The sequence below is a fragment of the Mytilus californianus genome, unplaced genomic scaffold (assembly GCF_021869535.1).
Source record: "Mytilus californianus isolate M0D057914Y unplaced genomic scaffold, xbMytCali1.0.p SCAF_5, whole genome shotgun sequence".
In the NCBI taxonomy this organism is placed as follows: Eukaryota; Metazoa; Mollusca; class Bivalvia; order Mytilida; family Mytilidae; genus Mytilus; species Mytilus californianus.
Window position 1 is genome coordinate 71,778,862 of NW_026262701.1, and position 27,242 is coordinate 71,806,103.

General features: G+C 33.1%; 1 protein-coding gene across 1 annotated transcript; it reads right to left on the bottom strand.

Annotated features, from left to right (window-relative positions):
* Nucleotides 1–1,898: 1,898 nt before the first annotated feature.
* Nucleotides 1,899–25,951, bottom strand: LOC127702751 (bestrophin-2-like). Its single transcript, XM_052207056.1, has 12 exons — nucleotides 25,773–25,951; nucleotides 21,457–21,591; nucleotides 19,088–19,254; nucleotides 17,694–17,848; nucleotides 16,477–16,554; nucleotides 14,819–14,971; nucleotides 13,550–13,630; nucleotides 12,237–12,388; nucleotides 10,904–11,035; nucleotides 5,037–5,660; nucleotides 2,678–2,893; nucleotides 1,899–2,222 (listed from the first exon to the last, which is right to left on the bottom strand). Exons 1-12 carry the CDS (start codon nucleotides 25,949–25,951, stop codon nucleotides 2,141–2,143), a joined length of 2,154 nt encoding a protein of 717 aa, XP_052063016.1. The 3' UTR covers nucleotides 1,899–2,140.
* Nucleotides 25,952–27,242: the final 1,291 nt, after the last annotated feature.

Here is a 27,242-nt window from a genome sequence, read left to right on the forward strand (position 1 = left end):
TTATCACGTCAGAATAGGGTATATCGAATTCACTATAGTCATGATAGTAGAAAGTTTTTCTTGATTAACCTTCATCCAGCCCAAAATATTGGAAACAAGAGATATCAATGAAACATTGTTTGACAATGTATCGTTAAACAGATAAATTATTTGAAGAACCGCTTCATATGACAATGAATGTTGACAAATCCATCTTTACCGTTTAATCACAACGTAACATATACATGTTTGTTTAACAAGGAATGAGGTGAGACATTTTATTCATACTATCAGCGGTAAAATGGTAAATTAATAGGGGATAGAAGTTTTGTCTGGTTAAAAGTCAAGAATTGTTGCAAAAACCGTTCTTCGACTTTCATTTGGCTATCTTCAACCATGGGGTATCCGATAAAACTATGCCTTTTGAACTAGATGTCACTGCGTATCTATACATCCAGATTACAAAATTTAAAAACGAGCACATATAATATTTCAACGTATGTAAGCTTAATTATAAGATATCAATTTTAATTTCATTTCATCTGATGCGAATTTCGAAATCAGTAATCAGTGATGCTAGAGAATTAAATTTTAGAAATTCAGTCAAACATGTTAAAATTTACAGATCAATAAAGCAGAAGAACGCCATAACGGACTCCAAAAACAACCAATTGAGAACACAGCATCGGGATGATAACTTCCGAATTTTAACAATGTAAAGTTTCTATATGTAAAGAAAATATTGATAATACGAAGATAATATAGCAAATGCCCTTCTGTATTTACATCGTCTGGACAGCACTCGTTTTTTTAAAGAATTTTTTTTGAAGTTTGCAGAACAGACATAACATTTATTATTCCCATTAACATTCGTGAACCAATACATGAACCCAAAGTCTTATATACAACTGCTAAAACATATCAGGGGCATATTCTAAAGGTAGGCAAAATTGGAACGAAACTTTAAATTTGAAATGTTGATATTTTTTTCCTACATTTTATATTGTCCGTTATTACGAAAGTACGGTTTCTACTAACTCGAGCAAAGTTGACTTTAAACGGATTTGGCTATTATTTTTAGTTCTCTTATGGTATAGCCCTTCATCTGATTCGGTTCATATATATCATTGGCTTTCAAATATTCTGCTTTGAGCGTTCCTGATTAAGGTAAATCTAGAAAAGCGTTTACGTTTGCTGTATCATTTAAACCAACCGTCTCGGTGGTATCGTGTTAATACATTTTGGGATTATGTGTCCGGATCGACTTTCCAATTTGGCCGCCCAGTGAATCCCTAATTTTATGCTCAACCTACTGTCCACAATTTTTTTTTGTACTAATAAAGTATTTTGCGTGGCCTTAATTACAAGGTAATAAAATAAGTTATATTTTATTATATTGTTTATTTATTCTCTAGTGCAACCTGATAATACATAAATTTACAGACATATATTTAAATATTATAGTTACATATCCGCCAGCCCTCAAAGGCTTACGATGTACAAAGATGTTTAACTTAATTTCTCTGATTAATTTATTTTAAATTCAACTTGTAATTTAGTTGTTCTTTTTTTTTTGTATCTAAATAATGCAAAATATATTTATACTGTCAGTAATAAGTAATAACAGACATGCACACGTTGTCGGACAACCGCGCTAAGCGTACCCCCAATCTTAGTTCAAAGTATCGGAAATCCGGAAGTAGGTGTCTGACTGATCCAAAAAAAACGCTCACACATGACAACTCTTAACTGTTGAGCTGCTGGTCAAATATGAACTTATTCTGTAAACAGCTTCTTAGAAAAGTGTCACGAAAATATTGTTTGAACACGGACGGATAAAGTGTTTGCAATATAGCCCCACTTTTAGAATTGGTGATAACATGAGTATGTCATCTATTGGAAGATAAATAAGGTTTAATTGCAAAGTTCGGTTCACTTTCAATTTCGAAAACTTTTGTAATGAGATGCTTGACTAGAATTCATTACAAAGCACTATCAAATCTGTTAAAGTTATCATTTTCTCAAGTAGAAACTCCTTTCATTACGTACGACTAAATCCTGCACGATCAGTTCACATTGGTGAAGTAATACTGTAGGGTAAAAGCATTTTCCATGCGAAACACTAAGAAATGTTACATATAATGGTAACATTCTAACAATATTATTGTATATTATCAGCGACCTGCCCGTTGACTTGAATTACAGGGATTAAAACCATTTTTTGACCATCTCCAAACTCAAAGCTACAAAATATAAAATGGTCAATGCAATGTAAATACCATGCATGACTAATAGACAGAAAGCAAAGACGATGTGGTAATTTATAATTGAAAAATGATATGAAAGTAAGCTAGTTAAATAAATAAAAATGGTCATGGCTTTTTTATAGGAAACAATATTAATTTCCATTTAAAGTGTTCTGTTACACATGTATAAGTTACATGTATATATTTCTGATATACATATAAGCTGTGTTGCTTCTGGTTTGAAATAAAGTATTTAACTGTATATTAAAACAACCCTGATATAAAATAATTCAATGCTCTATGTTAGTATAACGGTAAGAAAAAATACATTTTCATAAATATAGTAATATACAATGTATAAGTCTTCAGGCTGCTGTATGTAAGCAAAATTTCGTTTTATTGTGCATGCTAGAAATATTTAAGCAGTTCGATCATGCGCTGAAAAAACTTACATTTCTTCTTCCTCCTGTATTGTAGGTGATGGTCTGATAACAGTATCCTCTAACTGTGAAATACTTGTTATTGTTCCTCCTTCTTCTATTGCAGACAGCAAAGGTGCGCGTGAAACAGCATGGTCAGATATAACCTTTTCTATCTTCTGGGCATTTCTTCGCTGCATAGAACGAGCATCCATGTCTGACCCATCTGATATCTTCTCGACAGTAAATCTGCAAGAATAATGTCTTAAGCAGATCAGACTTTCCAAACTTAATTATTATTGAACAATACAACTACTGCTTGATAAAGTATGTATCAACGATGTTTTTATATGTTTGATGCAGTTCAATCAATGTTCAATGTTTTGGTTAATGTTTTTTTCACAGCTTTTGAAAGATAAAATTGAGAATGGAAATGGGAAATATGTCAAAGAGAAAACAACCCGACCAAAGAGCAGATAACAGCCGAAGGCCACCAATGCGTCTTCAACGCAGCGAGAAAATCCCGCACCCGGAGATGGTCCTCAGCTGGCCCCTAAATAAAATTATGTACTGGTTCAGTGAAAATGGACGTAAACTCCAAGACATATAAAGGAACTAAAATTTAAAAAAAAACATACAAGACTAACAAAGGCCAGAGGCTCCTGACTAGGGGTTTAGTATCATACCATCAGAAAGTATATGAGAAGAACATAACCCGTATCATGCCAACAACTGGTTTTAGAATAAATGTGTTTATTTCCGATGCAAAGACCCTATGAGTGAATCAATATTAATACCAAAATATGCAATCCTTAATCAGCTGTCCTTAATGACTTGACAACAGTATCGTAACTATATCCCTTCCAAATAAGTCTGTTTAAAGGTTTGGTTAGCTTTTGAGGTGACTGCCGACATTTTTGTACTTTGTAAAGAATATTACCATAAAATATTGGATGTGAAATACCTGAACGTATAAGATGTCTGCATGTTGATTTATATTTACGAATGATGTCCTTGTACCGATGATAAAATTTAAGAAATGTTTTGACTAGTTTGTGATATCGAAAACCCTGGTGTAATAATTTTTCAGTAATACAGAGATTTCTTTCGTTGAAATCAAATACGTTGTTACATACATGAGCGAATCGAACAAGTTGAGATATATAGACACCATAAGATGGTGACAAGGGAACGTCACCATCTAAAAATGGATAATTAACAATAGGAAATAAAAAATTATCTCTTTTATCATACATTTTGGTATTAAGTTTCTCGTTAAAGATATAGATATCAAGATTCAGGAAAGGGCAGTGTTCAGTGTTAGTATTAGCTTTATTTAAAATCAGTTCGGCAGGATAAATCTCTTTAGTGTACATACTGAAGTCGTCATTATTGAGAGCCAATATATCATCTAAATATCTAAAAGTGTTTTTAAATTTTTGAATCAGATGTTGTTTCGATGGTTCTTTGCTGATTTAAGTCATAAATTGTAACTCATAATAATACAGAAACAGGTCCGCAATAAGTGGTGCACAGTTAGTTCCCATAGGAATTCCGATAACCTGACGATATACGGAATCTCCATAGCGAACAAAAATGTTATCTAGTAAAAATTCAGAGGCAGGTATAGTATCAAAGCAGGTCCAATTGGCATAGTTCTTTTGTTTGTTCTTACTAAAAGATGACCTAAAAGAATTCGAACATAGATATTCGCATTCCGTTCCGACTTTTTAAATGGCCATTTAATCAGTTGTGTGAATTTTTTCTTAATAAGATTATGAGGCAAAGTGGTATATAGGGTAGAAAAATCAAAACTTTGAACAGATTCAAAATACCCAATATAAGCATGCAATTTATCAAGTACTTCCAACGAATTTTTGACACTCCAACAAAAGTCATTAATTCCACTATTTTCAAAGGTCTTTTTTGAACAATTTATTACCAGGTTTTTGATTGTACAAAGTGTACTACTAAGTAGAATAGATAGTTTAGTAGTGGAACAATGGCTTGAAGACGAAATAAATCTATATTTGTAAGGAGTTTTGTGCAGCTTCGGAAGCCAGTACATAGTTGGAACTTTCATTGTATTTGGTTCTGCTTGTAAAGAGGTAGCTAAAAGTTTATGTTTGTTACAGATGTCATTTTCCGAAAAAAAAGTCAGTTGGAATGTTGGTGAATTCGTGATATATATTTATTTGAATTCCGAATTTTTTGTCGAACGCGTATTGCTTGTTTCTTGTAAAAGAGAGGCGAAAGATACCAAAGGGACCTTCAAAATCATAAGTGGGAAAAAAACTGACGACGCCATGGCTAAAAAAGAAAAAGACCAAAAGACAAACACCCGTAAAACATGCATGCATACTGTTATATCATTAGGATGGCTATATTTTACCTGGATGTTTTTTCATTGGTATTTGGCGAGGATAGTTTTCGCTTGATATCGGAAGCATGTTCAAAAAGATTTGGAGGACAACTTGTTTTTCTCCTTCTGGCTTTACTTTTCACTACTCTTTCATTTGAATTTTCATCATCCTCTGAGTCAACATTTGCACGTTTAAGTGGCACGTATTCCTGTGCATAATCAAAGTCTTTTTCAAGTCCTTCCTCGAAGCTTCTCGTTTTAGCTGACATCTTCCCTATGGACTTAACAGTTGAATTTGAATCATTTGAAGATTTCCTCGAGTCTGTTCTACTGAAGAATTTAATTAAATGTAAAGGAAAACTAACTTTTCTTTTCCTTGACTTTCTGGAATCCGTATTAGATCTATCTCTCCCCGTGATTGCAACTCTGGCCAAAGTTCGTTTCGTAAGACTAGAATCAGAGGACCATGACTGTCGTTTGCTCATTCTGGGAGGTCTCAAGTTGGACGGCTTTTTGAAATCTAATTCTTCGTCCATATTACTCATTGTTTCAGGATTGTAACCATTTGGCTTTGGCTGGTAATCCATGTATTGTTTTTCTAGTGGCATGTTGTATAAATGATCATGAGAATTAGTGCTAAAAAACTGTGGTCGTCTACAATAAAAAAGACAATTAACTCAGAAACAAATTATCAAACGAATGTATATTTTATTGTTAAATTCAGTCCTCTATTTTCAAAAAAAAAAAATTTCGCCTAGAGTATGCATGCAATATTTGCCAACGGACGTTCAGAAAGAAACAACCAATCAAAATTGAATGATTTTTGTTTGATTGACGCTTACTGGCAAATATTTCGTGCATATTCAAAACGAGAATGAATAAACAATAAAACTTTACAAGTAAATTATCCGTGAAGTGATTCTACCGGTTAATTAGGACGGTCAATAAAAAATGATAGAATGTCGGATAGCAGCAGAATTTTTGCCTTGAAACAGACAGAGTTGTTTCAAAAGTTCTTTTTCGTGCAGAAGACGTTGTACATTCTCCACACCAGGCAAAAGATTTAACATCACCATTCCGCCCGGTAGTTGATATGCATTAATACATCCTGCACATCAAAACGGACACCTCTTTCGGTGATTTGTACCAGTCAGACGGAGAAAATTGTCCACTGTTATATCCCGCGGGACTTCCACTTAACGTATTGGTGTATTAATCTATTAATTTATTTGTAGAAATTAAGATATCTGGAAGAGTTTTCCAGAATATGTGAGCCTTCCAAGAAGGTCTCCATATCTATACTACTCAAATAACGAGGTCCAATTTGTTAGCCGGCATGACCTGTACAGATCTGTACTTAGTGTCTTTTTGTTGTTTGGATGTACAAGTACCCGGCCACGTCCACTTGTATTTGTATTTTTATCCATCTGATGGGTTAAGCCTCTTTCAACTGATTTTTATAGTTCGTTCTTATGTTGTACTGTTACACCACTGTCCCAGGTTAGGGGGAGGGTTGGGATCCCGCTAACATGTTTAACCCCGCCACATTCTGTATGTATGTGCCTGTCCCAAGTCAGGAGTCTGTAATTCAGTGGTTGTCGTTTGTTTATGTGTTACATATTTGTTTTTCGTTCATTTTTTGTACATAAATTAAGCCGTTAGTTTTCTCGTTTGAATTGTTTTACATTGTCATTTCGGGGCCTTTTATAGCTGACTGTGTGGTATGGGCTTTTCTCATTGTTGAAGGCCGTATGGTGACCTATAGTTGTTAATTTCTGTGTCATTTGGTCTCTTGTGGAGAGTTGTCTCATTGGCAATTATACCACATCTTCTTTTTTATATGACGTTAAAACGACGAATCAAAGAATTCAACTTTATATATAATTAATATAGAACAATGGTGTTGATTAAACATTACACCATTTCAGGCCCTTATTTTCCACATAATTAATATTACCAACAATTAACAAGTTCCGGGTCGAATCCGATACTGATACCAATAGTACCTGTTACTGGTATAAACAGAAATGGTGAAGTCCATGTTGTGTTATAGCAAACCAGAAAATTTCTCAGATCAAAATTGGAAATAACACTTACACAACTGCATGTCCTGTTTTAAAGTCTGAGCAAGTTTGATGAAATATAAATATAATATAATGATTTACACAAAGATACCTTTATAGTATCTGATGTATTTGACACAGATCATGAAATCTGTCTCATTCAAGACTTTAAACATGTCTTGAAAAAAGTACGAAACAACATAATTATGTTTAACAAGACCGCTTTAGGATAAAAAAAAATTCCATCCCAATAATATAGAATCACTGGGAAGAGGTTTGTAAGTTCTATATACAGAATGGGTTTCCAATTCATAAGAACCTGAAAGAGGAGCATATCTTTGTAACTCCAGTTTCAAAAATGAGAGATAGATTAGCTTCAGATGTACGTAGCAATGAAATGCTGTATTTGATAAAATGTTACCAAAGTACACTGGAAAATCCTGCTAGATTGCATCCATGTTGAACTCTTCAATACTTGGATGAAATTTTCCAAGACGAAAGGTCCATAACAAAAAATTAAGCCTCCAAGACGACAGATTCAAAAAATTAAAGAATGTGCTCACCTTATTTATAACTAGTAAGAAAATGAAATAAATGAATGCCATTTACAATTCTGCAAAAAACATTATGACATCCAAAACAAGGGAATATCTAGATTATATAGTATCCAGAGATTCGACTCACTGTTTGAATTATCAAGTGGTCTTGGTGACTGTGACTGGATAAAAGATAAAGATTTAAACGGGAGACAAAGTCAAACTTATATAAAATAATGTATATTGGAAATTACTTTTGGGAGTTATGCATGGGATATCATTTAAATAAATGATGAAATTTGTCTTTTAGAGAGAGAAAATGTGTAGGAAAGGAAGATCAGTCCATGAATTTTCCGAAAACTACCATTATTCGGATTTACAAGAACTTCAAAAGTTCACATTTTTTTTAAGATCAAGGTATCTATTTATGGTTCAACTATAAATAAACACGCTGTACTTGAACACGACGGAGTTCAGAGTTGAGTATCCGAAAACCATTACTGATTGTGTCTGAGATTAGTGATGATCATCAATATGATCACACGTTTTACTCTAGAAATTCGAAAGAAGATTACGGAATACTTGAAATTTTCGATACGATGCATGAATATACGATGCACCCTTGGCAATGTCTGGAACTACAGTGACAATACAAAATGCGTCCGGTTTTTATAAATATACCACTAGACAAATCCAGTTAAGAAAACAAAACAAAAGAAGAGGGACATACACCTGTCTTACAAACCTGTAACAAACTTAAGATCAGTTTATCGAGTCATTGTACATGAAAACAATGATCAAATATTAATCGGGAACTGCCCTGTTTCTTTTGTGACAAATGAGCGAGTCATGTATAAGAAGAATGCGATAATATATCAAAACAACACGTTTTGTCTACATACTACATAAGACATCAGTGGCGCCCGAAACAAACCAGTTTGAAGGTCAAATCAAGTACGAACACGAAGAGCATAAAAAAATGTGCCAAATACGACTCATGTCATCTATGCCCGAGGTAGAAAACCCTAAGGGTTTGAATTATTGAATATTTTTGAAACAGAATCAGGAAGTTTTTCTTAGTTCAAATTAAACCATTGCCGTGACGTCAGTCTATTCATTTACCGTGGTTTCTTTTTCTAGAATCAAAAGTTCCTAAATATGTCGCTGAAATGGACTGACCAAATTATATTTAATGTGCCTAATTTCAATAAGTTTGAATTGGCTAATTTACTGATTTCTGTTCACTAATGGAATTAATTTAAAAACTTATCTAACTTTTGTAATTTTCACTTTCACTGGTAATCGAACCCCTTCTTGAAATCGGTTATATGGGGCTGACATCAACACATTTAATTTGTCCATTTTTGTTTTATAAATATAGTATGATTTCATCTGTTTTACTTAGTAATGTCAACTCGGTGAAGATTTACTAATCGATTACTCGTTATATTTACCGAGCGATACTCGAGTACTCGCTCGGTAAAACATTTACCAAATGGAAACACAAAACTATACCCATTGTATGTATTGTGGGTCGTTGTCTTATGAATGTTAAACACTCAATATTATTACCTGGGACTAGATAATAGTCCAAGGAATGTTATTCCATAATTAATAGCCCATTTACGTACTATATGTAGTAATTATGTAAACTGGCAATAATCTAATCAAGTAATTAATTAATGTCTTTAGAAAATGATTACTCACACAACAGTATTTGGGAACCGTAAAAATCACAATTAATTACCAACAAAGGGGTGATGATTAGAACTTACTAATCCCTTTAATCATTTTCTGAGGGTCGGCACAGGGTCAACGAATTTGTTCTTATTTAAAAAATATTATCTTGTCAACTTTTTATGGGACGAGGCGATTTCTCAACTTTTTTAGGTAGCTAAAAGTCCTGTTGATGAAAATATATGCTCTGGCGATAAAGAGATGGGCCAATGTCTAAGATTAGCTAAATGTGTAAGCCTCGGAAAAGTGCTTTTGGTTATATATCCTACCTCTGTTTGGAGGAATTTTAAATGCAAACATTCGAATTGTATTTTAAATTTTATTAATTTTGATTAATATTTAATTTCCCGGGCGGCGCTCTAAAAAAACATGTTTTGTTTTATTTAAGCTTAAGAAAGCAACAACACTCTAACAGGAGACCGATTAGTCGAGTATCATTTTGGTAATCGATACTCGGTACTACCGAGCGATACTCGAGTACTCGAGTACTCGTTGACATCCCTAGTTTTACTACATATCTTTACAAATGTTCATTCGCAAATCCCTCTGCAAGTAAATCGTGATGTGCCTAGAATTAGATGTCTTGCTAGAAATTTCGTTAACAGTCTTAATTTATATACTTAGAAATAAGTTCGAATCTCTTATTTTGTAAATTACGGATAATATTCAGATGTATAATAATTTAAAGATAGGCGTGTTATGCTATATTTTTATTTCCCTACCCAGTCAATCGTGAACTTTAATTTAGTAATGCATCGTTGAACATGATAACATGGTTATTTAAACTCGCTTACAATACCTTCTAATTCAGAAAATAAAATTGAGAATGGAAATGGGGAATTTATGAAAGAGACAACAACCCGACCATAGAGCAGACAACAGCCGAAGGCCACCAGACTTTTATTTTGAAAAGAGATTGACACCATATTTTAAGTTAGTGACGCAATGTATAAGCGTTGATTGATGAACACAAACCATTCGCCCTCCGCTCTCATGGTTTCTTTTTCAAGAATCAATGCTTATCCAATGTATCTATAATACATAATGAATGGAAACCCGAGATATGAGCATAACAACGAAACTACAAATACCGATATCGAAGGGAAATACTGTCTCCAGTCTCTTAAGTCATTGCTGTTTACACCAAGTACACGCGCGGAAAATGATTCTACCTTCTAATAGATAAAGAATGTCCCGTTCTATGGATGTTGACATTACAGATTTACAAGGCTTCACATTACCAATTTGAACCGATGTTATATTGAGCTGCACATGTATTATAAAAAATAAGGTAGCACCACTATCATATAAATAATAAAAGGTCGCGGTGCAAAATATACCACATTTTCGAAAGACTAATAGGACAGTACGTCTGTAGTGATTTCTGGGACTATTACTGGAACTCGACGCATCCCTAATATAAAAATAAGAAGATGTGGTATGATTGCCTATGAGATAACTTTCCAGCATGGACCAAACGACGTAGAAGTTAGCAACTAAAGGTCACCGTACGGCTTTCAACAATGACCAAAACCCATACAGCATAGCAAGTATTACTTACGAATACGATGATCTACCGGTAACAACACTAAGTAACGATCCAGCAGCATTACTTCCAAAAGACATGTGTCGATTAGAGTCTTGATCCATCACATCCCCCAACACTATTCTTTGTTCGCGGATAGTCGGTGACCTACATAATTAAAATGAATATATATACAACAAGGCAATAGCAATAGGAGGGAATTGTTTTCCTTACTATTAACAGTATATCTTTAAACTTTATGCAAGAAGTTCCGCAGTATATATATACTGTAAATTCAGAAATTTATGCGTGAATTTATCATTGCGAAATACTGATTACTGTTTAAAATGCGAGATGCGAAAATCACTACTGAAATATTGAATGCGAATGATACTGTCGTATTTTTCGCATTAATAAAAATATCGCAATATTTTCTGAATTTTCAGAAATTTACTAAATTGGTAAAACCATAGTAAAAGAATTGTGACTGAGCAAGGTAGCAAATCATGGCCTTATGTGCATCAAAGTACGAAGAGGATTAGATAGGTAAGTAAGATTGCTAAAATAGAACATCTGAAAATTCAGTTAACTTAAAAAGCTCTTTAAAAAGTTCTAAAAACACTGTTTAACTACAACGATGGCTATAGATAGGCTTCGATTTAGACAATAAGAACAAGAGTTACTTCCTTTTTGACGCCATGCTTGAGGTCTAAGTGCAAAATAAACTTCGAAAATCAGCCGAATTCATCTTGGTATACTGACAAATCGACTTTAGAAAAGGTTTTTTTTTAAACATTTTTAATTTCTTTTAACCATGCTTAATTAATCACTATGATCTAGTTAGGATATCTTATACGACTTGTGTGTGTAGCATGTTTCAATTTGGTTTAGTCAAATAAGAAAATCAACCGTTCATCCCTCCAAAATGGCAGCTAAGGGAAATAACGCAGAATCGAATCACGTCATTCGAACCCCATCTATATATTACATGAGTGTGTTGAATCACATCATTTGAAACCTATCTATATATAACAAGAGTGTGTCGAATCGTGTCATTCGAAACCTATCTGTATATTACATGAGTGTGTTCGACACGTATCATACAGTAGCATACGTCAATAATTTCAAAATATTAAGTAAAGTTACGTAATTGATATGCAGGTATAATTAATTTTAAGGAAGAAATACTGTCCAGCAACATGTTGTTCAATACTATAGTGCACCTTAATTTTATCATGGAAGTATGCTTTTGAAACTTGCACAATACTTTTATTTTTTCAAGAAAAATATTGATATAAGATTACAAAATATGAATAATAACAAAAATAAGAATTAATTTAAAAATAAATTAAAACAGACGTTGTCTTACGCCAGGTTGTATGTTGAACCCAGAAACATTGGCCTTTTAGATCCAATTGACGCCTCCGTATATGGAACTTCAGTAAACATGTTTTCAAAATGTAGGTCTTTTATAAGAGGAGGACATTGGTCACACATTTGGTCCACTAAAGCCATAACAACCTGGAAATAAATGTATACATGTGGAAAACTTATTTCAATTATTTTAATGTTGTTTACCGACCCTGAAATTTAGATACGATCCAGGTAAACTTAAAAATCCTTTACATAAACTTATTCTAAAAGGTTACCAATTCAAAACTGTAATTATATCTTAGAATATTGTTTTGATGGGTATAAATATTGATTTTGTTATCAGTAAATGAAAACCATATTAAATATTATTGTTATACACTTATGCAATTTCATGGTACTACAATCTGTCGATACCTATATTTTGGCATTGCACAAGGTAATTTTTTCTCTGACTGTAAATGGCGTCTTTACACTAAATCCATTGGATTTTGGATGTGTACTAATTGATACTTTAGTCTTAGAAACGTGATTTTTTTTATTAGTTGTTATTGGCTTTGAACTAGCTGTCAGTAACTGCGAGTACTCTCAGATCTGTATTTAGTGTCCTTTTCGTTGTTAGGGATGTATAAATACCCTACCACGTCCGGTCTGCAACATATTCAACGTCCCTATTCTAGCCGGGCGTGGTCGCAAAACCAACCGGACGCCTATCCTAAGCATTGGTTTAACTGCCGGACAAGAGAAGTCCATGAATGACATAATTTCTATACCAAAGTTAATTTTGGGATACAACTATAAAATAAATTGATAAGGGAAATCAAAGTCAATAGAGGCATTGTGGACTTTGTGATAATTACTTGCTATTGGCACCTATGTATCAAATTTGATTTGACAGAACCAAGATTCAAATGGTTCAGATGGTATCAATACGTTAATACGCATTGTAGTTTCAAATTCAGGACGTCAATGAATTAACAATAACTCTAATAGATATGTTTCACAAAGTGGGTCGACTAGGAGGAGGGAGTTACTTTCGACTGCCAACTTAGCATAAAGTTATATTTGACTCGCTAAGGAACTTTTAAGATAATTTTTGTATATGCGGACAAATAGAAAATAAATATCACGAGGACCATAATAGCTACGGTTCCGCAGCTATAATTTGACCAACTATGTATTTATCCTAATCAATACAAAATGTCGAGTTGAAAAATTCCTGACATCTCTAAAAAGCAGAAATTACTTTTGTTAGCATAAAATAACCACAGCTCATAGATAAAATGAGAGATAGAAAGTAGCATTACATACAGCAGCGTGTCTATCTATCAACCAGTTTATATCAAAATCATCGTCATCTTCTCCAAACGGATTGATTAACTGTTCTGCTACCTCGAAAGAAAGAAATAATAATCTTATTTTCTACTTTAAGATATGAGTTTTGTTTTTTAAAGCCGTACAGTCAATTTGTTTTCTTTCTTTTGCCATTGTCTTAATGCGGATAGTAGTCTCATTGACAGTGAAACCAAATCTCTTTGGTTTTATATAGCAAAATAACATGAATAGCTTGATTTAATTTTTATTTTCCTGGTTTCAATTGCAAAGTTCTTTAATTTTACTTTCAGATATATTGATGATGTTCTGTCACCCAAGGACCCTCTTCAATGAGTGCTTACATCTCATATCTTAAATTGCCGAAATAGAAGGTCTGCTTCATATTTTCATCTTTTCCTCGATATTGACATAGATAAACGATTTCCAACTTGAATCTATGACAAGCGTGATGATTTCAACTTTCCATTGTCCATTTTCCAGTTCTCAGCAGTAACATACTCTCTGCTCTATCTCATTTAATAAGTTACGCTCGTGCATGCATATACATACTATAAACTATACGGACTTCATTAACAGGGGTGTGTACCTTACACAACAACTGCTCCAACAGAGTTAGAGGAAGAACGACTCAATTCGACACTACATAAGTTTTACGGTCACCATCAAGAACTGGTTGGCCGATACAATGTGTTGGTGGTCTCGACTCATTTGCGACATGTTTTCGCGATCGTAGATATTCAGATACCAGTAATATCATCTGATCTGAAATTTCACCGATTGAATCCTATTTCTGATTAATTGTGACATTTTTACTGAATGTGGGTTCGAATGGCGGGTGATTCATGCATAGCAGGAGACGCTTACCCTGTCGACGCCCACGGTATCTATTTCTGTTTGTTACCTTGATTCGTTTCTTCCGAATTGATTTACGAGATTGTAACATCGTTAAATTACTGTCTCCTTAACTTATCATTACAAGGTTATAGGAGTTGGATGCTTTTTACTTTTTTTATTGCTCTTCTGAGCTTCAAACAAAATTACTTGTACTGCGCAAGAAAATAAAACAATGGTAACCGAGTCTGTCGCATGACGAATTTTAAAAGTATTTTCACTGTCTGTCAAATATCTTATTTACCATGAAATCAAGAAATACAAATAGTATAAGAAGATGTGGTATGTCTATAAGTAATGATTAACGATAAAATTCATTTAAATAGTTTGTATCAAAATACATATTCAACTTACCTTTAGCCACCCCATATAGAAAAAAAATTGAAGCAATGTGAATATGGGAATATAAAAATCCATTCCATAACCTTTGTAGTTCTTTGAAGGATCAAGGAACTGTTGACTGACTAATGTGGTTGCAAAAAATGTATACACGGCTAACGTTACAACCTACAAGAGAGTAATGAAAACAGTACAGCATACAATCGTTGAATTAATTCCATATGAGTTATAAATGGTGCATGTATAGCACTTTATACTTGTGTGTTTTATGCCCCACCTACGATAGTAGAGGGGCATTATGTTTTTCGGTCTGTGCGTCCGTCCGTTCGTCCGTCTGTCTCCCTTCAGGTTAAGGTTTTTGGTCAAGGTAGTTTTTAATGAAGTTGAAGTCCAATCAAATGGAAACTTAGTACACATGTTTCCTATGATATGATCTTTCTAATTTTAATGCCAAATTAGGGTTTTGACCCCAATTTCACGGTCCACTGAACATAGAAAATGATAGTGCTAGTGGGGCATCCGTGTACTATGGACACATTTTTGTTTGTTATCTCTTTATTCTAATGTTCGACTTATGAGTTTTGACTGTATCCTTGGTATCTTTCGCCCTTTTGTTAAGTTTATTTTCTGTTCTGAGTTTTATTATTTGTTCTTTGATGTATGATCTTTTGTAAGTCCACTTATCGAGATTATATGCATTTACCTGTCACAAGTCAGAAAGGCGTATGACATTTGTTTTATTATTTAGAAGAGTTAGTGTTGTTTGATAGACCTGTGATAGTTTCTGTTAAATGTTTTAAAAACTTTCTAAAACGCGGGATAATGTAGAGCTTGACATAGTTTACACATACATGTCCATTGTTGACAAAAAAAAAAATAAATAGGTCAAACTTATGTAATAAAAAAAGTAGAGGAGAATCGATTTCGGCAGTTTCCAGATTTGACTGTAAATTAATTGTTTGTCTTACATTGGCCGTTTCTGATTTTCTTATTATTCCGTTTGCTTGTTCAGTTTTTACTCCTCCCCAAAAAAGTAGAAAAAGAATCGCCCTTTTTTATCTAAAGAAAAGATTTTTTTTCTTACAGATCACTGAAATGTAATGCACCGTTTTGTATCTGGTGCAGTCTCGTTGTAGTTGTTCATTATTCTTCTATGTGTTTATTCAAGTATTCTAGGTTTTTTGTTTTTTTTTATTGTGTGTGTTTCACCCTTTGCTTCAAAATACGCTATATCTCAATGAGAGACAAAAATATTGCGTACTCAAACATCACTGAAAATCTGGAAAATATTCTTCCACTCAGGAAAAGACTGAAATGGGATTTCGGATTTTTTGTATAATGTTAAGTTGATTAGTTCTTTTTGATTATTAGACAAGTAAAGTAATCACATTTTTTTCTAGACAATTTCCTTTGTTCAATATTTCAAATAAAAAGTAAAATAACAAAAATACCGAGCTCTAAGGAAAATTCAAAACGGCAATATCAAAAGCTCAAACCCATCAAACGAATTGACAACAACTGTCATATTCCTGACTTGGTACAGGCATTTCCCTATGTAGAAAACGGTGGATTAAACCTGGTTATATAGCTAACTAAACATCTCACTTGTATGACAGTCGCATAAAAATATATTTCTCAACTTGAAGCAATAGGAGATGAGGAAACCTACTCACCTGGGTGTAAACCAAAGGTATTGTTATCCAGTCATATACAAAACACTTGGAACAAGTATCTCTAATGTCTGCAAGAGGCTGAAACAGAAATTTTAGTATAAAAACATCTTGGATAATAATAATAAATATATTTTTTAAATATTTCTATTAATTATTAACATGAATTTAGGGAGAAGTGGAGTATATGTCGGTTTTACCGTGTTTTGTTTTCATATGGTACTACTTGGTTTGTCTTTTATGTAATTGGGTTTTTTTAGGAAATTTTCATCAAGCAATAATCACTTGAACATGAATGGCTTCACATTCCTAATTTAGTAAAATACATTACGATTGAAAGCGATGGGTTAATTCTTTGTATAACGACGCATTAAATTTATCAAATTTATGATAGCAATTTCAATGTCAGTTCCAAATAAATGTAATTGGTTATTAAATGTTTGCATCAAATAATATTTTTATGAATATTCAGGCAAGATCAAATTAATAAAATATGTGATTAAAAGTGTTGACCAGGATGCAGGCGCAAAATTTGAACTGCCACTGAATATAAGAGATATCCTGGATATTGGATAAGGAGAGAATGTTTGTTTTGCAACAAGCCATATATGAGTTCCTCAAAGAGTTGTTGATATGGTTCGTAAGCGTACAGAGAGAGTGGTTCAAGGGTTCCATAATGTGCAGAGAGTGTAGAGATTATCTTACATGAAGCAACGGATTACACAACCTGATTATGTATATACCGTCAAACCGACGCCCTTTTTAGCATGGGTTTTAAATGCTGTGTCGGGAGCAAGAATTGTTGCCAGAGATCTTGTGCGTACTGACAGCGTGGCCTATTTACATACATCTATTTGATTTAATTAGCCGAATAAGAGTGTACGTGACTGCGTATTTATACATCCTAAAAAAGTCAAACGAATGCTCCATGAGAAAACCTGTTACCTTTTTTGTGTTGATATTAATTTATGTATGCGCCCCTGTTTGATTACCACACCAGCTAAAGTATTTCTTGATTTTTAAATTGCATTTGCCATGTGTAGTTTATAGACTTTCCGTTTGGAATTTTCCTTGAAGTTCGGTATTTTTGTTATTTTACTTTTTATATCTAGCTGCCTTTAACCACATGTATATTGTTTCATTCACAATTCTTGCACTTTACTTTGTACCTATTATTGTCGTATTATGTGGTAAAGATTATCAATATTTGTATAACCTACCTCTACTATCATTCTGAGTCCCCATTCAGTTTGTATTAGAGCTTCTTTTCTCGCTGTTACAAGTACACTATTGATCCACATGAAGGGAACCCAAAACTTGTTGTATCTGCAATCGATGTTTTCATACATCATTGCTTCCTCTTTTGTAATGAATCCTAAAGAAGAAGAAAAAAAACCAGATTGCTGAAGTACTATAGTTACCAGTATCCATTTATGAACAATTGAAGCCCATATCCTATTTTTGTAAATAACTGTTTTCATTGTTCCTAGTAATTTTTGTCTGCCCCGTATTTATTTTTTAATATCCCTTAGTATCTTCTTTTCTTCCCTGGTGTTTCATTCACAGCTTGAAAAATTCATTAACGTATAGGTAATTTCCAATTCATGACTTAAAAATTATATCAACGTATTTGTATCAAATAAAAGACTTTGGTAAATGGCTTGCTATCATCTACACAACTGTTCAAAACTGGTGAATTTATTGATTATTGTTTGCTAATTTTTCAGTGACCAATATTGCATGCATATTCAGGCCGAGAAAAATATTCGTAAAAGACTGCAAATTTATCTAACGAAAATTGCATTGGAAAAGGTGCAAGCTGACCAGATCCTGTTAGCGTACTAAGCTGGTTCTCGGCAGACTACTACACTTTGAGTGTAGCGTAATACAAGCGGATTCCAGTTTAGTAGCGTACCAGTTTGGTATCACGTGCTATTTAACACGATCAAACATTGGCAATTGCTGCTAAAATGTCAACATTTACAATTATCCAGTGCTAATTATGAGTAGGAGTTATCTTTCCGTCACCATGTAGAGATGCCCAGAAATGATATTTAACTTGTAAGTCAATTACAAAAATTATACAAAAAATATGTTTTGTTCATTTACCAACTTGTTTATTCAGCTATGCATGATTATACTGATATAATCAAGACACCACGATTGGAACAATGAAATATGTCTAAGACAACTATGCCCCATGGACTTCTCTCATTCGACAATAAAAGCCATGCTAGACTCTGTTTGGGATGTATAAATACGCAATCACGTCACGTCGATATGGGGACGTTAAATCGTCTCAAATAGGACAGGTTCCAAGTGCTTAGCTCAATTCACGTTCTAAAACTCTTGCAACAACTCTTGGAGGGGTTCGTCGGTTGGCGTTTGCCAAGCTAAATTGTCCCCTCTACAACATGACCTCAATTTTCGGTGGCAGTCGAAATTCCAAACCTCTATTGAGGTCGAGTTATTTTCAAAAATCTGTTATTAATTTTTTGTCGTCCTGAAATTGGACGTTAAAAAAAACCAAAAGTCAATCAATCTTATGTACCATTTAAAGTATGAAAAGTTTAGTTCATGTACGTGTGTTTCTTTTGAAGACCTTATTTCTTACCCGCTTCTACTATGTGATCAAGCGTAGGAAATCTTTTCATAACAGCAACACTAATTGAACGAGCTATAAGTATAATTCCAAACATCAGATATCTTGCAACTGTTCTCCTGAGTATCCGCTTCCTGTCTGTTTGTCCGGGAAGATAACAACACAACATGAATACAGTCCTATAATAGTTTTCAAAAACAGTTATATGAAATTATTGAGAATTCGTAATAAATATTAAGATCGGCAAAGTTGACCTTAGATGATTTTCGCTATTCTGTTTAGCTCTTTTTTTTTGTCATATAGCTCCTAACGATGCAGCGTATTTAATAATCTCTGGCTTTCAAATTTTCGGGTAAGAGTGTTCCTGATGATAGTTAATCTGAAAAGCTCTTCGAACGCACGAGGTTTATAAAGTGTTTATTTCATACACTAACATTTGGTCGATATCGCTGCTGGTGGACTGTTTGTCCCCAAATCTATCATTTGCTCAGTAGTCGGTGCTTCGGTAATGGCATGATTTATAACGAATACTTATTCAAAATTCGTGAATCAAGAACTTATAAAAAAATTAAGGTACAATTTCTCTCAGGCAAACTTGACCTTTGATGAATTTGGCTTTTCGATTAAGGTCCATTTTTGCAAATATAGCTTCTAACGTTGAAGTGTATTTACACATCCCTGGATTTTAAATGTTTAATTTTGATCGTACCTGATGAAGGTAAATCCAGAAAAGCGATTTGGATGCATGAAATTTATAGAGTGGTAATTTTATTAAATGAGAACGAAGCGAATTTCTGAAATTTTATCCAGTCATCAGTTCCAGGTTCATGTGATAACGTCCATGATGTGTTGAGAATTTTATTACGTCTTTATGTTAACGTTTTTCCACGTCTAAAAGGTGGATTCAAGAAAATATATAAATCTAAGACTGAAAAATAAATGTAAATTTAGGGCTAATATTGAATTAGATTTAAAAAAAATCATAAACATTCTGAGGAAAACATCATTTTGTGCAATGCCAAAATATAAGTATCGACATGTAGACTGTACGTTTTCATACCTATATAGGAACACATTTTCATTTATGTTATAGTTTAATAATTATAAAACAATGTTAGTACCGTTAAAACCAATATTCAAAGATCTTATTACGGTTTTAAATTTATAACCTTTTTTCGAATAAGTTTATTCAAAAGATCAATACGTTTACATGGATCGAATCTAAATTTACGGGATTTATAAACAACATAACCGTAAACATGAGGATGCGATATCCCTTTGTTATTAGTTTGCTACATGTTCGCCAAACTTCCAAACCAAATCCTTGTACCTATGGAAGAATTTAGTAATTTGTGTTAACCAAATCCTTGACTTTATAGTTTACCAGCGATATCTAGATTACGCGCATTGAAATCTATAACGTCACTACAAACATGGGCATAGCGAACGAGTTCGGATATTTAAATACCGTAAGATGGTGCCAAAGGAACATTATTGTCCAAAAAAGGAAAGTTAACAATATGGAACAAAAATTGTCCCTTTTGTTCGAATTTTTTTGTAAAGAAGTTCTTGTGTGAAACTGAAATATCTGAATCTTAGAAAGGACAGTTATTGATGTTTATGTTAGGTTTATCTAAATTAAGCTCACTTCTAGAGTAATTATCAGAAGTACATTAAGAGAATTTTTGATTATTTTACACCAAAATATCACAAAGGTGACTGTAAGTTTTGTTGAAGTTATCAATAAAATGGTATTTAGACGGATATTTATTGAGTTTGGCCATGAACTGTTTGATTTATTCCTTTAGGTATACCTAAAACCTCTCGATCAACTTTTTTCCCGAAACGTACATTGATGCTGTCAAAGAGACAGCTTTAGTCATCTCATCAAGCTTCCTGTTTGTATATCTAGTAAATTACCTTTTATTAACACTCATGTTTCAACATCCTGTCGATTTTATTTTGGAATTTCACGTGGTCATACTTTTCACAGACTGCTTATGAAGTCTTTATGCTAAATCCGTTGGAGGTGTACTTGTTGTCATTTTAGTCTGGTAAAATATGTTGCACATTTTGTCATGCCAGTACCTTTTATAGCTTACTATACGGTGTGGGTTTTGATCATTGTTGAAGGCCGTACGATGACATGTAATTGTTTTGTGCTTAAGACTTTTAAGGATGGCTATGAAATTAACAATCAAACCACATCTCCTAATTTTTATATTTATATTGAGTATACAAACATCTCCGATTTATATATTAATTTTTAAGTATAAAATCACTATATTGTATTTATTTTCTCATCACTAGTAAAATGACAGCCATTTTGATATGAAAGCAGTCTGAAATATTTTTTTTTTGGACGTATGTAATAGAATTACCTGTCGGGCCAAGGAAAATTCTGGAATTGTCTCCACCATCTTGAAACTACCATGGAAACGTAAAATCCGAGAACAAATGACAGAGGAATATAGGAAGTATACTGATTACATGATAACACGACCTTTTCAAATAATCTGACAAAAAAGAAGAAGGAAATATTTTAGTTATTGTAAAAAATTTCGGTTCCTTACATTAACATTTGATTTTTTTAACAAAATAGTGGGGCAGCACTGTATTTGTTTTTTTTTCTTATTTGAAGTTTCTTTATATTTTATATTAATAGTCGGTCATTTTTTTTAGAAATATTGAAAGGGAATAACAAAATTGTAGCAAATTCAAGGAAGAAAAAATCACTTTCGTGTGACATTTTATTTTCCAGTGTCTGTCTAGTTGCTCACGGCCATGATCTTGTCTATCCTTCGTACTGCAAAAAAATCATTTTCTTTTTTCATTTTAATCTTTCATATTCAGTCCTGTACTACAGTTGAATTTTAAGACTTTACCTGTATATTTCGCCCACCCCCTTCCAAATCCCAAAGGGTGACTGGTGAATAAATATAGTCACTTTGGTCTTCTTCCGACCAACAGTATAACCCTCGCTAAATTAGGTCGTCCGTTTAGCTGTAACAGATGTAGCCACGTCCGGTCAGAATGGGGACGTCAAATCCGATGCCTTGTATAATGAAAGTGCAACGCTCTTCGCCCGTTAAGAACACTTTTCTTTGAGGTGTCCGTAGGAGGCCTGTTGCAAGGCAAAATTTCTGTCCCCATCCAATATACCCTCATTATTCTGTAGCAGTGTAAATTTCCCCGACCTCCATACCGGACGGCCTCTATGAAAGGACCTACCTATTGCATTTGTGGTCAATTTGTTCCCGTCCTGAATTGCTTGAAATATTTGCCGCTGGACGTAAAGCAACAATCAATCATATATATTTTGCAATGTGTCAGGGTATGACAATAGCTATCTATCAGTTTTTTTATTGATTGATTGATAATTGATTGGTGTTTAACGCCACTTTCAGCACTATTGTGTTATTTCTTGGCGGTCAGTTTTTACTGTTGGAAGAAGCCGGAGTGCCCTAAGATAACCACTGGTCGTTGATAGGAAAACTGACAATTCTAGTGAATGAAAATGAAGATTATGTCGAGCGCACCTGCCATGTGCTCTATCAGTTATCGTAAATCACATAGTGTAAATAGTGGAACAGGAATTCCTTAACCTTTTGCAATAACCAAGGTCAATGACATCCATATTCTAAATGTTTCATGTTCTTCTATCTTTAGTTTTCTATTTTCGATGCACTGTGTCTCGTGAGCAATTATTTGCCACCTGTACATGGAACTTCCATTTTATGCGCAAAAGACTAGTCGAAAAATTAAGATTTATTTATGATGTAAAAATCATACTTTCTAGTCAAGGAAACGTATATTAAAAACTCTATTTTTCACTAATGTACTTGCATTAGACTTACACGGTACAAATATATTGTATTTACGTATGTTAATAGTAGATGTCAAAAAATGAAGCATATACTAGGTCAGCAAGTTTGACAAGATATTAATAAAACAGACAGTACGTTTTTTTTTGTTTACGGATATTAAATATAACTGACTTAAATATAATGCTAAAAGGATATTTTGGGTAAAATATGAATAATGCATACATATGTTTAAACATTTCATTAGTAAGCTATAAAATGGACAACGCTTGTAAACTTTAAGGGAATCGCACGAATCCCAATCTAATGTCAACATCCAATATAACATAGCTTAACCTGTAATAATGTCAGATTGACATATTGAGTTATGTGATATTAGATCTATGACTAGATTAAAAATGTTACAGTCTAGTTTTCTATGTTGACTCATGTATACTGTTGTTTGTCTTTTTTTCGTTTTTCGTTTTTTGGGATAGCATTGTCAGTTTGTTTTCAACTTATCAGTTTGAATATCCTTTTGGTATCTTTAACCTCTTTTACATGTGGGTTGAGAAATTCAAACGCCTCAAAAATCAACTAATTCATGATGGCGACGATTGAAGTTGTGAAGTGACAAGTTCAGTCGTTTACTCATAATATTCATAACCTTGTATTTTTTTTTTTTTTTTATTTTAAACAGTATCCTATTGAGTGAAATCACCATAACGAGACCAACATCTATAGCATATCGTATCAGCTGAAATACGCAGAAGTCATAGACTTGACGCAACGGTATGTTGCTTTTCAAGAGTGTTAACTTGCCAATGACGACTTTCAAATTCGTGCTTTTTTTTCTGTGTCACAATGCTTATGATGTTAAGTCACAGTAAGAACCGATTGTTCAATGACGTAAAGAACATAACGAATGAGGTTTTTTTATGAATAAATCATTCATAAATGAACAACTCGAGATTAGTTTATAATATCGTTTGTAATTAATCTTAGTTTTTACTTTTACATCTACATCAAGTGTAAGAAAAGAATCTGAATATGAAGCATTTTTTGTCCCCCATTAACACGACCCCTTAAAATGTTGACGTCACAGAAGGAAATGGTTCACGCCATACCGAAAAAGTTTTATGTTTGAAAATCTCGGGTCAGTCTAGAAGAGTACCAAATAGCGATAACGTGTACAGACTCAACATAGACGACCGAAGATCAGGCTTGAAATTAAAAAAAAACACACACAGACAACCCCTATAGAGTTTCTAAAAATAACGCAAGGTGCAAAAAGATATAGTGAGGTAATGTGTATACTCAAACTTTATCTGTTATCTGGATCAATTTATATGGGAAAAAACATCAATCAAGCTCAACGTTAAAAGCATAAAACAAAAAATACCGTACTTCAAGAAGCTTTTATGTCTATGGAGTTATCGTTCTCGAAAGACAAGTGTATATCAAGTATTGATAGACTATGTAAACCTATATCATAAAATGCAAATATATATTTTGTAAATAAAATTTCAATACAAGTTTTTTGTTTAACCAGGAATTGATCTCACTGTTCAGGCATCAATTAGGGATGCAACTTGATATAGAATTTATGAATTTTTGAACTAATATATAAAAAACAAAATAAACATCAGAAAAGGTTTTATACGAGTCTTTTCTGATGTTTATTTTGTTTTTTATGTTGTTGGATTGTTTCAATCCTGTTTACTGCTCGGCGCAAACGTGACTTCAATGCTTGGTGGCTATGTTGATTGCATGTTCCCGTTGAACTAAAGAATACCGCAGTTACAGTTAATATAAATAAAAAGATGTGGTATGAGTGCTAATGAGACAACTCTCCATCCAAGTCACAATGTATAAAAAGTTAACAATTATAGGTCAAAATACGGCCTTCAACATGGAGCCTTGCCTCACACCGAACAGCAAGCTATAAAGGACCCCAAAATGACTAGTGTAAAATAATTCAAACTTCAAAACCAACGGTCTAAACTATATAAAAAACGAGAAACGAAAAACACCTATGAACCACACCAACAAACAACAATCACTGAACAACAGGCTCCTGACTTAGGACATGTGCATACAAATGCAGCGGGTTTAAACGTTTTAACAGGGGCCAACCTTCACCATAACCTGAGACAGTAGAGTAACGTTACAACATAAACAGACACACTATAAAATATCAACTGAAATGGCTTAACTCAATCAAAAAGACATTTAAACAAAAACAAGTAAACATACACTGGACGAATAAGTTTGATCTATGACACAATATAAATACAATATTAAAACATAGACGTTACAGGTAGTAATAAAAAAAGATGTAAGAAGAGTGTTAATAAGACAACTCTTACCAGGAACAAAATGACGTTAAATAAAACAACGTACACATGTAAATTTAAATATAATAATTTTGTTGTTATTAGTACAGAGGTAAACATTTTTTTACAAAATTAATGAATTTGTTGTTCAGAGTACGAGTACATAGTCTACATATATTGACTTACATTTGAAAATTGACTACATGGTCGTTTTTTAAAAGAACTTAACTTCAGTTCAGAAGAGATGATTTCAATTTCTCATTGTGAACTGTCAGTTTCTATACAGCCAACATCACAGAAACACCTAAATATGGAGTATATATTTCCCAGTTGATACGATATTCTAGACCAAACTTTTAAGGGAATGGTGTTTACAAGGAAGCTATTGAACCAAATGGCAAAGTTAAAGATTAAATATTGAATTTTGTTACAAACTACCGAAATAAAATGAAACTTTAAAAAATCTTACAGCCAAAAGGTACATAATTATGTTATCGTCATTCTTATAATTCCCATCTAAAATCATCTTAAAATGCATTAGGTCATTAAAGTACTTACGTTCTCTGATCTTCATTTAGTACCAACCGATATATCAAAGCGATTAAGGTGTAAAGAGCGGAATATATAAGCATTTCTTTATAAAGTAACTTGTACACACTACCCCTCCATCTAGCTAACAATTTAGTAAATGTTCCAAGTCCAGTATTAGCTACTTTATATTGATATATTATTGTCATGGTAACACAATCTTGTTTAAATCCGGCTATTTCGGTAATAACGATATGATGTTGCTTGTAACTGTCCAATGTTCGTTAAACTTTCTGAAAAGTAAAATTTAATTTCAGGCTAGAATATGATAAAAGCATATTTAATAATTCCATTTATTTCGAAATATCTACTCAAAAATTCATTTCCTGCATGATTATGTCTACTCAATTATTAGAATCTTTTATCATACGAACATAAGAATTATTTGCAGCATTTTGAACTCGATTTGAATGAAAAATATCAAATATTGTGCTGGTCCCATTCTCGTCTCTTTTTTTAAAATTTAAATTATATTTATCACCATGAAAAAGTTGCATGGAATAATTCAATTGCACTGCTCAGTCAGATATTTGTTCAATCAATAAAGAAAAATGTATACTCTACCCTTTTAGTCAGGAATATGACAGTTGTTTTCCATTCGTTAGATGTGTTTGAGCTTTTGATTTTGCCATTTTATAAGGGACTTTCCGTTTTGAATTTCCCTTGGAGTTCGGTATTTTTGTTATTTTACTTTTTACCACTTTCACTATATAATTGTAACTTTTACGATGAAGATAAAATAGTCTGCTTAAAAAAGAAAGAATAAAAGAAAGACAAAAAAAAAATCTAAAAACAATTGACCGACTTCGTTTCATCAAAAGGTAGAAAAAGGGTAGAGAAGATACAAGGAGTTCTGAAAAATCGTAAGTATAACCGTAAACGACCGAGGTCATGAATACTCGAAGGTAAAAATTATAGCAGGTCTTAACTCCAACACTTAAACCGCTGGACTCAAATAAGAATGCAATCTTGCCTTTTTTTTCATAATTAAAACATCATTTTATAGAAAGATTTTATCTCAATTCTTAAGTAGATGCCACATACTAGTATATGACATATCAGCAATTACTACATGTATACTTGCGTAAACTTAAAGTTGGTACATGTATATGGGTCAGTGTATTAACATGTGAATGTAGTATTACGTTTCATAACTATGCAGCAATTCAATTCAACAAAATAATTGCACAAAACTAAAAATGCTTAGAATTTTAATACGACTTTTAAAACTATCATTTAAAACACTTACCTGTAAAATTTCCCTTTGATAGATCTAGTAATAACAACAGGTTGACAAATGTAGCTGTTAAAATATTAACTATGACGCTAGTTGATTTGTCATTTGACAGGAAAAGATTGTAAAACACGTCCTTTACCTGTCCTACGTCTTTCAGCTAGAGGACCTCAGTTTTAAAAAATCAACACATAAGAAAAAAAGAC

Coding starts and splice junctions, on each gene's coding strand:
- LOC127702751 (XM_052207056.1), bottom strand. CDS start 25,951: ATGACAATAATATATCAATATAAAGTAGCTAATACTGGACTTGGAACA. Junction 21,592..25,772: donor CTAAATGAAGATCAGAGAAC/GTAAGTACTTTA, acceptor CTTTTTTGTCAG/ATTATTTGAAAAGGTCGTGT. Junction 17,849..19,087: donor TGATCACATAGTAGAAGCGG/GTAAGAAATAAG, acceptor CTTCTTCTTTAG/GATTCATTACAAAAGAGGAA.